Source organism: Cheilinus undulatus, linkage group 12, assembly GCF_018320785.1.
Source record: "Cheilinus undulatus linkage group 12, ASM1832078v1, whole genome shotgun sequence".
Classification (NCBI taxonomy): Eukaryota; Metazoa; Chordata; class Actinopteri; order Labriformes; family Labridae; genus Cheilinus; species Cheilinus undulatus.
Genome location: NC_054876.1, coordinates 23,566,186 through 23,577,318, shown reverse-complemented (window position 1 = coordinate 23,577,318; position 11,133 = coordinate 23,566,186). Strand labels below are relative to the sequence as shown.

The 11,133-nt window shown below is 39.8% G+C and overlaps 1 protein-coding gene across 3 annotated transcripts in view; it reads left to right on the top strand.

The window, feature by feature from the left end:
* Positions 1-1,329: 1,329 nt before the first annotated feature.
* The window catches only part of LOC121519139 (transcription factor COE1-A-like), a 135,595-nt gene continuing 125,791 nt past the window's right edge, over positions 1,330-11,133 (top strand). For 2 of the 3 annotated variants that reach the window (XM_041801953.1, XM_041801951.1), the window contains exons 1-4: positions 3,762-4,415; positions 5,082-5,238; positions 5,934-5,997; positions 7,310-7,365. In XM_041801953.1, the coding sequence (XP_041657887.1) occupies positions 4,285-4,415; positions 5,082-5,238; positions 5,934-5,997; positions 7,310-7,365 (408 nt within the window). In that variant the 5' untranslated portion in view covers positions 3,762-4,284. Of the gene's footprint in view, positions 1,463-3,761; positions 4,416-5,081; positions 5,239-5,933; positions 5,998-7,309; positions 7,366-11,133 lie in introns of those variants that run through there. The other variant, XM_041801952.1, reaches the window with a different exon arrangement.

Below are 11,133 nucleotides of genomic sequence, written 5' to 3'. Positions count from 1 at the left end.
TTCAACATTAAGTATTAATTTTTTTCTTTCTTCTGCATAAACTACTCCTTTCCACACATACACCCTATCAGTATATACTGCATTCTTACAGTGTCTCTCCTCCTGTCTATCATGAGTTACACAACTTAATCACAACTTAATTTGACAAACAATATCCTCACCTTTCTGTTATGTCTGCCCCAAAACAAATACACGCACACACATACATATGTATGATGTATATATACGCACACACACACCCACACCCACACACACACAAAGACATACGCCTTCAACACCCTCAGACTGTTAAAATGTTGAGTCCCTGCTTGTCTCTGTCTTGTCTTGTCTCCACCGTCTGTATGCAATGCTTGTATGCTGTCCTTCACTTGTCATGTTCTGTCTTGCATCGCTTAATAAAATAAAACTAATTCTAACCAAAAATACTGAAAATCAAAATTTAAAACCTGTTGAATAGTTTAAAATTGTTCCAATGCATAGATTGCATGCATTACAACTTATTTAATTTTTGTTTTTCACTTTAAACAGCAACATTTGTTTTCTCCATATTTTTAAGGTATCCTCCTCTGTTGACCTGAACTAAAATGACTGCTTAAAATGTGTTTCCATGTTTGTCAAAAGTCTTGCATATTGTGTGTACCCTGTGCCTCATGTTTTTTTTTCTCTTTTTTTGGCTAATGGATGTTGCAGTTGTTGCTGAGAACATATGGCTTCTGTTCTGATTGTTTGATAAGGTTGTTTAATTAAAGTAAATATTTTTAAAAGGTTCTTCCTGTTTGTTATTGACTGACAAGTAGCCTTTACAGAAGCTTGTCCAGCGAGCCTATTTGGGGGACTTTTTGTGGTCCTTAGAAATTAAATCCACATCAGTAAATCCGCCATTGAACGTACTTTTTTAAAAATACATTTTAAAGCAATTTTCCATCTTAACTTTTAATTTTACAAGGAGCTGTTCCATTTCAATATTAAACTGGTTAACAGATCATTTTCTGGAAATTAGAAATGTCTCTTTCATGACACATTGTGCCAAGTGAAGATCAAATTTAAAATATTAATTGAATCATTTTGACTCAATAAAGCACATTTTTCCTTTGTGTAAAGGACCCTCTATGTTTTACTCGGAAAATCTCGTTAATTAGTTGTCTATATGGTTGTTATTATCGGTGCTTACATGAATATGTCACTATTTATTTAAATCCATGTGAACGTTTGTGCTTTTTAATTCACATACTCCTCGTCTACTTGTATTGCCTTACGTAGCGGACGTGCCTCTCACATTAAGACGGTGACGTCCACGTACAGCCAGTCAGTCAATGAGGCGTCTATGTGCTTTACAGTCCGTAGAGTTTGTCCCTTCTGCGCTCCTGTAAAAAAAATGGCGGAGTCCATGGAGATTTGGCGGGTTCTGTGGAAGTCTTGCCTCGCTGCTTGTGCAATAATGGTAGAAACAGGTGTTTCAAAGGTAAATACAAGAAAGTCGCCCCCATTTCCAGACAATGGTTAACAATTTCAAAGAATAATTTTATGTTTTGTTTCACAGCTATGCTAATCAGTCTCTGTTTGCACCTGGGAAAGAAATGAGGGACCATTTGTGGCAAATTAAAATGACGGAGTGTTTCGGCTGGACATTGTCTGTCATTAGAGACACAACGATACAAAGATGGGATTAAAACAGTTCATATCTTTACCTCGTTGTTTAACCACCTACTCCTCAATGCTGTTACTTTTTTAGTCAGCTAGAATTTCTGGAGATTTCATTGCTCTTGTAGTTACATGGACCAGACACAAGGTGGAGCTGTTGTGTCGTTTTTAAGTCAGTAGAACATGAGCGAGAAAAAAAACCACAGACATGAGAAAAACCGCTGGAGACGCCACGATTTCTGTCGGAGTGAAGAACTGAAGAGTGACATTATGAAAGTAAAAGTATAACGTGCTGTGCTGTGCCAATCGAAGCAATATTTCGTTTCCTTCCTTGTGTTTTTGTTGCCAAAACCATGCATTGCCACTAAAAGAATCATTCTTTTGTATGATTTTATTCCAGCAAAACCTGCGTTTGATTGTTGTTTTTATTATTTGTGCATTTATTTTTATTTTTATTGCCTCAAATAGCCAACACATTGATATTCTATTGGCCAGTAATATAGGCCTAGTCTATATAACTTGTTCCTCTTGACGTGACTGCTTTCCTTTGCACCGTTAAATATAGTTTAAAATAGTCCCTGAATTATTGATTGTTACTCTGAAATGTTTTAGGATTTAGCAGCTTTTCACAAATCAGATTTGCAGTTTTTCACCTTTTCTTCAATTTTATGCTTTTGTTTTTGCAGGAGATTTCTTTGCACTTTTTATTAGATTGATCTAGTCATTGAATTAGAGATTTAAATGAGTCCCACGATGGCTGGCGTGCAGAGATAAATACAGTGATACATTTAGCTTTTATCCCACTCGGATCGATTCAAACACCAGCCCCTCTTAACACTCTTCCATCCATTCACGTTTCTTCCCCTCAGCTGGACGGCCTGGTCCCCCTCTCTCTCCCTCTCTTCCTCTATAGGCAGGAAACTGGAGCATAAAAGACTCTTATTCTCCATAATCAAGGTCAAGAGCGTTTTTCAATAACCTTTGGGAATTAAACCCTGGAACGGCGCCAGCTCCTCCTGCCAATCATCCCCACAGCCGGCTGAATAATACAAAAGTTGTTGACCTTTTGGCACCTCAGCAGATCAATACGCTGCAGCCTCATTTTATTATAGAGTTCTCAGAATTATCTATTAATAGTTTGTTTGGATTCCTCCTCTCGGCGGCGTGATAAATAGTTCCAAATAACAGATGGTGCTGCAGGGAGAGACAAAGCGGACAAATCTGGTAGCAATTATCCTCAATTATGTTCATTGTTATTTTGAGCTAATTATTGTTATTGTCACTTTTGTTTGTGCGTCTTGCGGCGCTGGGCTGCAATAAACGGGCCTGCGGAGGACAATGGGGAGCAGCGATCTGCTGTGATGATGAAATATGGCTTTAACAGTTGAGCCGAACCAGTTTGGTCTAAATAAAAACTCAGATCTAAATGTGAATGTATCAGATTAACCGCATGTCTGCGGCTCAAAGGAGTCTAATAGTGGATTTATGGACTGATACACACACATCAATTGGTTTTCACTTCTTTAAAATGCAGCAAACGCCTGTTTATGCGGCAATATTGAAATTCTTTTCCGTGTTTTTGGGCGTAAAGCCGAAATTGTAGAATTTCGAGAGTGTGATTAAGGTAAATATATATATATTCAGGCTTCTTGTAAAGCGTAAATCAAAAATCAGAACTTTTCTTTCACTCCAGTCCTGTCCTTTCCATTGCTTCTCGTGCGTAAAAATGCATAAATGTCCACCCTGCTCCACGTGCCATTCGCCCCAGCATCATGCGCACCACTCTGCAGAAACAAAAACGAAACTTTCCAGGTCGTTTCCATGCTCAGGTAGTTCTACCCACACTGTCAGAGAAAAGATGTTATTTGCAGACTTATTCTCACAAGGACAGAGAGGCTTCTGCAGTCGGACAGCGCAGGGTGGGACAGATCTGAAGCTCCGTGTCCGAAGCGTAAAGCTCAGTCTTTGTTTGGGGGCGTCTCCTCTCCTCTCCTCTCTCGTCCTGTCCCCTCCCCTCTTTCCCTCTCCATCCCCCCCCCCGGGGTGGGAGAAGCCCGTGTTTGGTTCTCAGAGAAAAAGAGAGAGAGGAAGAGAGAGAGAGTCCTCTGGGAAGAGTCACAGCGCGTGTTTTTCCTCAGAGAGAGCGAAGAGCGGCGAGAGGAAGCAGCGCTGCTCTGGACACCACAGAGCCCATCACGTCCCGGAGCGCTGGGCTGAGAGAGAGAGAGAGAGAGAGAAAGCGAAAAGAGGAAGAGAGGACTCAGAAAATTATGACATCTGATCCGGCTGCGAGTTGATCTCTTTTTTTTTCTGTCTGACAGTTTGAACTGTGGATCTCCACGCGCATCGGAGTGACTTAACCCCATTCTACTGGCTGTTTACGCGCCCTGCTTTCTTCCTGAAGAGTTTAACCCGTCTTTAAATAATTTGGATTCTACTGTATCGATGTGATATCCTTTCACTTTTCGAGCACACCCACTCATCAGAACCAGAGGCGCACATCCAGAGGAATAAACACACAACTGCTTGGCTTCTTGCGAAGCGCACCCACGTTGCCTCTCTCGAATCACCCTGAAGGATCCACAGGAGAACAAGTGCAACATCCAAGCCGGGAGGACCCGAGAGTCTACGGAGGATTTGTTCATGTTTGGGATCCAAGAGAGTATCCAGAGAAGCGGCAGCAGCCTGAAGGAGGAGCCGCTGGGAGGCATGAACGCTGTCCGGAGCTGGATGCAAGGGGGCGGCGTGCTGGACGCCAACACGGCCGCCCAAAGGTGAGCGCTGCTCGGGGTGGAGGAAACATGCGTACCCATGTCTTCTTTTACACGGAAACTATGAGATTTTTTTTTTTTCTGTCAGTGAAGTCTGTGCAGGGTGCAGACGAAGCCGCAATTCAGGGAGAGAAATCTGGATTTATTGCTATAATGATTTATAGTAATGAGCAGAATCTAGAGCTTTTAAACACTTTAACGCATCGTACAAATTTAAGACAACGTAAAAAAAAGAAAGACAACTCATGGCTGCGCGAAAATTTGATTAAGGCTATGAAGTCCAAGGACAGAATAGATTAACTTGTGGGTTGAAACGATTTAGAAATGTTGGATTTTCTATTTTATTTACAAACAGTAAAGTTGAATAGAATTGCACACTTGTTTTTCGGAGTCCGAGATGTAAAGGTGGACATCCCGTGAGCTCCTGTCAGATCAATCACCAGTAAACATCTCATACACCAACAAATCTGGCTTATTTAAGAACGGATCAACAAAGACTTCAGGAGAAAATTTACAGACAAATTTGACTTAGAAAAAATACAAACATGGCTGCATTAAAAGCTTATCATAATCACTTTTAGCACATTAAAAAAAAATTAAATAAAATAAACTTCCCTCCTTGTTCCACCCAAACTTAACACCGACTCCTCCTCGCCCATGTGTCCGCAGTGGAGTGGGTCTGGCCCGGGCTCACTTTGAGAAGCAGCCGCCTTCGAACCTCCGGAAGTCCAACTTCTTCCACTTCGTCCTGGCTCTGTACGACCGGCAGGGCCAGCCGGTGGAGATCGAGAGGACCAACTTCGTGGACTTCATCGAGAAAGAAAAGGTGGGTGTGTGTGCCAGATCCACGCTGACATACGAATTCAGGGGGAGGCGATTTTTCCTAAAGGCCTGATTCATAAATCTGTGTTTAAGGCCATTTTTAATGTATTATTTACGTACAATATTTACATTATTATTATCATTATTATTATTGTTATTATTATTATTGATAATAGCAATGATAATAACAAAAATAAAGATGGTAATGATAATAATAATTAAATGTCATTGAATGTGCACGTAGCCAACTTGAAATACATATAGACAAAATGAAAATAAAAAAACTTACTTTCTTTCTTTTTTGGAAATTGACGGATAATAAACGTCATTGCGTCATCAAATACTTAGATTTACCGCTCCTATCAATCCAACCACTCGCCCTGTGTAAACAGCGGTCGGCCCTGCTCATCAATTGTGATTTCGTTAAATGACATACATGCAGCGGGGCAATTTCGGCTTGGATTCTTTCGGCCTGCAAACATGAGCAGTAATTACAGAGAAATGAAAAAGCCACAGTTACACTGTGATTGCACGTGGTTGAACTACAGAGCTGCCCTGCTTTAATGTGTGAACATAAATCCTGCTGTGAGGGATTCAATAAGTTAGAAGTGCAGGAAGGTCTGCTTTTTAATTTGTCCTTAAAATCTCAATAAACACATTACTCTGTGTGTGTGTGTGTGTGTGTGTGTGTGTGTTAAGGAGACGAGCGGAGAGAAGACCAATAACGGGATTCATTACCGGCTGCAGCTTCTGTACAGTAACGGTGAGTGAGCACACACACTTTTACATTTTTATCACATTAGTTTGATTGGCTGTTGTCTCCTACAATACCAGAGTGTTTGCTCTCTATATCATATTTAATGTGCAGAAATGCGGAGCTGCTTGCCAACAGGCTGTCACACTTTGTTTACATCACAGACATTACAGTGTCACATTTCAAAAGTGCATCAATTTCTGCGCCTAATGTCACAATTTGGGAGCAGCTGTTGCAGAAGATTTAATGCAAACTCCTCTGTCCCTGAATGAGTTAGTCCACCCTGCTGTGTGTAAGACATGCTGTATGGTGCTTGTGGTTTTTCGGGCCTATCAGCAGGGGGAAAGATGCAAACTGGCAGGAACCTCACAGGTGCAGCCTCCTCTGAGGTTAAGACATATGGGCGTACAATTTGTGAACTGCCATTATTGATTTTTATATTACTTGCATGTATAAATGGATGTAGCACAGCCCTTCTGAGCACTATTAACTGAAGGTTCAGACATTAAACAGCACATGCAGAACCTTTAATGGAGGTCTAATGGGATCACGGTTTTCTGGAACAGAGGGTCAAGGGTGTAAAAATATACCATGTCACATATTGTGTGAAATGTAAAGCCTTGTGTTATATTTTAGGATAAAAATATAGGCTAAAAAATACAACCCTAAAAGAACATTTTGAAAAGATTTATTTGCATAATTTAAACTTGTGGGGGTTGTTTTTGTTCTTTTTTTTTTTTTTTTCAAAAGATGCACACGCAATTTCATTGAGGGTTTTGTTATCTCGTTTAAATATTCTTTTATACCAAATATAAAATGTTGAAAAAAACTATATAAAAATAAATACATGCAGCCCTTATGGTCAGTTTTCATGTTTGAGCATCTGGTTGCTTTATTTGAACATTTTTAGGCCCAAACAGGCAAAATGATTAACACGATGTAACTGAAAAAAAAATTAAAAAGTTGCATTTATTTAATTTACAAGAGACAAGAAGAAGTTTAACTTAGTTTCAATAAAAGAAAATAAAGCTGCAGAGAGTTTATAGCTATTGCTACTTTCCAACCTTTGCTGGGCCTTTGAGTATACACTGTTTTTGCTCACCATATATATCTTGTTTCCCATGGGGATTACTATAATACTTTATCTATACACTGTAGGCCTCTTATGACCTCTTTAATTTCAAAGCTTCTTGCCGGGCTAAACTAGAGAATGAAACTCACATTTCTGTCTTAAATTAAATCTGCTTTTTTCAAATAAAGTTTTGTATCATGACAAAATCTAAGTGCAGTTTCTGATCTTTGTCTCTTTTTCTTCCTGCAGGCATCAGAACAGAGCAGGACTTGTACGTTCGACTCATAGACTCCATGACTAAACAGGTAAACGCACATTTTCACACACTGCATCTCACACAGAGGTCTGTCACCTCTCCTGTTACCTCCCTGACAATGAGCTGCTCCGCTGATCCGCCTGTACTCCGCCGCCTTCCTCTTTTCTGCATGTACTGGCGCACACAAAAGCATTTCTGCGTGTGTGTGGGTGTGATCCTGTGGGTGGGTGTCTACGATGCGTGCATGTGTATGTGTGGGTGGGGGCACACTCACACACACCGCATGGCTCCAGGCGTTCTCACATGTACTCCTTCTCTCGCTGTGATTAGAGCGAGGAGGCAGCGAGGAACAGGGGCACAACGCTGCTGCTGCTGCAGAAGCAAGTGGAAAAAGATATAACGGCACCTCTGGGATTTGGTCTGCCGAGCAGCGAGCGCTTTCTGATCAGATCCAATTTTTCTGTTAATGCTTGTGTTATTGTTGATATGAAGCTTTATGAGCGAGAGAGAGAGAGGGGGAGACTGAAGAACAGGCAAAAGACAGACAGACACTTTTAGTGTTTGTGCATTTTGTTCCTCGGGTAAACACTTAGAACGAGGACTGATTTTAATGTTTGTGCACCAGAAACTCTGTTTTTTTAATCTGGTGAGAATCAGTGCTTTTACATGTGTATGTGATGGCTTGAGGAGCCAAGAAGCCGTGCTATGATCTGAATAAGTGCTAATGTGACTGCAGGCTCGGGTAGGCTCACGTTTCTGCCACCATGCTGCACCGTTAACTGTGTGTGTTGTGTGTTTGTGTTTGGCAGGCCTGAGGGAGCACACTGTTCACTAATAACACTGTTTAGCTTCAGCATGGCAGGAAGACAGGCAGCTACACACACATAGACACACACTGAGGCGGCCCTCGCAGTAGAAGTTCAGGAGAGAAAAAACTATAAGATTTGCCTCTCTCCCTCACACACAAACATTCAGATGTCTAAGAAAAATGGAACATGCAGTCATTCTTTAACCCGTGTAAAGGGATTTTTAACATGACCATGGATGGTCATTTTTCCTCATGCTGATGTGTGCAGGTGTGTGCTGCACCTGTGGGCATCGCTCTGGTCTTTGCATGTTTCTACTAGCAGGTTTAAGAGTGTATGAAGAGAAAGAAGAAGAGACAAAGGAATGGAAAGGGCAGACATTTCTTGCTGACATATTGTAGAGGTAGATAGGGGAAATAATGTATGTCTGTGGTGTGTGTGTTTGTGTGTGTGTGTGTGTGTGAACGTGTTAGTCCCAGTGGTGGAGGAATGAAACAGTAACAGGTGGTCAAACCAAAACAGCCCTGTGGCTGGCTTAGTTGGTGATGTCATGGCCACTGTCTCTCCAAACACTCTCACACAGTCAGTGGTCACAGCTACTGAATGTAGATTGATGCTGCTCAGCAGCACAAAGTTAGCATGTTTATACAGTTCAGTTAAAGACAGTGTGATCTCACATTTAACATTTAATCTCCTGAGACCTTTTGTTTGGAAAGCATTTTTAGTTTGACCCACTTTTTTAGAATAAGTTAGACCTGACAAGTTAAAACTTCAACCTTGTCTCTGAAAATGAATTTCTGGACGTTTTCTCTTTCAAGAGTCCCTCCAGATTCCTATGAAAAGTACCCCAAACTGTATTCAACTACTCCTCAAATCATTCAGTAAAACTGTATCATAAAGCCAAAACATTCCAATAAAAATTTCCCCCCAAAATTCAATGGGAAATCCTGAAATTTTCAAAAATGTTATAAATAGTTATTATGATAAAGGATAGCCCCTACCTCCCATATTCCCTTTCCTATTCCCAAGAATGTATAGCTGAATATCCCCTTGAAAATGCCGAACAAATTCAAAACAAATTTCCCCAAGTCTTCCAATAAAACTCTCTAAAATATTTAAACATATCCCATGTAAATACTTTCTAATTTCTAAGCAGTACCCTAAAATACCCAAACAGCAAATCACTCAAACTTTAATGAACATTTTGGACAATTACCTTAAAAATTCCAACAGCCTAAATGATTACTATGTTGTAGAACAGCCATCCTCATATGTGCATGCAGGGTCTTAGGATGTTAAATATTTTATCAACACAAACTTGACTGAAAGGCATTTTAAAACTCAAAAAACAGCAAAGCCTGAATGTTTTAAAGAGGAACAGCAGGCCTGTTTGGAGCTTGAGTGTAATATTTTATTTTTTACATTTTTGTCTGAGGGCATCGTGGTAAGTTATGTAACTTAAATGTGGGCATGAAGGCATAATTAGGATTACTTAACACTCATCCTTTTACAAGGGATCAAGTTTTTTGGTGGTTTTGAATCAGAAATCATGCCTTATACATAACACATGTGCCCCTGAATGAATTTGTCAAGGCAAGGCAAAACAAAACCCATTTCATTTGGCAAAGCCATAAGATGTGCAACAACACTGTTCAATTTTGATGGTTTGAAGCGTGATAAATAAGCATATGTGAAAGTCACAGTTTCTAATCTGATGCTCCTCATGTTAGACTCATTACATGTTTTTCAGCTGATTAATTAAAAAAAATCACCTTTTATCATAATTTAATCAGCACCAATTAAACTGGTAGTTTTATTATTTTTCATTACTATTTTAATGTATTTCACCAGGAAAAAACCTCACTGAGATAGTGCCCTGGCCAAGCGTTGCAGCAGCAGCACGCTAACAAAGACACAGACATGTAAAACAGAGCAATTACAAACATAGGAAAACAAAATCCTTAGTCACAGAGAAGAAAGTCATCAGTCAAAACATTTACAACCTGATGCATCTTCCGCTTCAGTCTAACTTCAATAAGATTCAAAGAGACCAGCTCCTGTAGACGCAGAGTCTCCTGTAGCAGATTCCAGGATGCAGGAGCAATGAACCTGAAACTCCTTTTACCCATTTCAAGATGGACTTTGGGAACAGAGAGCAAAAGTAAATTTTGTGACTGCATCACAGAGTGAAGGTTGTAGCTTCCAGCAGTTTTAATCTGAATGAAATCTCATAAGTGTGGGGGAAACAGATTTAGTAAAGCCTTATAAATAAGGAGCCAATGGTTTCACCTACCTGTGGTCAACGAAGGCCACCCAACTCCATCAAATAGAATACAATGATGAGTTAAGGACTTTAGGGTTGTTACAAACCTCAGCGTCCCGTGGTATACAATTTCCAAAGATTTAAATAATTTGGAAGATGCATGAATGTACAGAACAATCAGAGGAATAAAAGTAGCAGAAACAAGTCTTTAAAATTCATCTGACTGTATTAAAAAGTGCCAAAGCATGGCCATTAAACGAAGGCCTGTGAACAATAACTAAAATACACACATGCTGGGTATGAAAGTGTTACGTGTTTACATGGAATTTTACTTATTTATTGTGATAAATTCAGATTTTTCATATTGCTATAACAATGAAAGATACTGTTCATATTCACCTCTGCCTTTTATTGTTAATTGTCTTTTAAATAATTAGTATTCCCACCATCCCAAAGGATTTAAAAGTTTAAATCATTGTTGTAACAATGATCCTTTTAGAAAGAAAGTCTCCCAAATCTTCAACACAGGCTGTTGAAAGTTAAGAAAATATATCTGAGACATTTTAGATGATGTGTAAAGCATTTGCTGCTAGACGTGATAACCTTCAAGAGTCATTAAATGGGTTCAGTGTTAAAAACAAAAGCTGAAAATGATCAGGTCTTTTCAAGTAACAAATCAGAGAAATACAGGACAAATACCAGTGTACTTTCTTATCATCTGCATCATAACTTCAACTCACCAGATTTA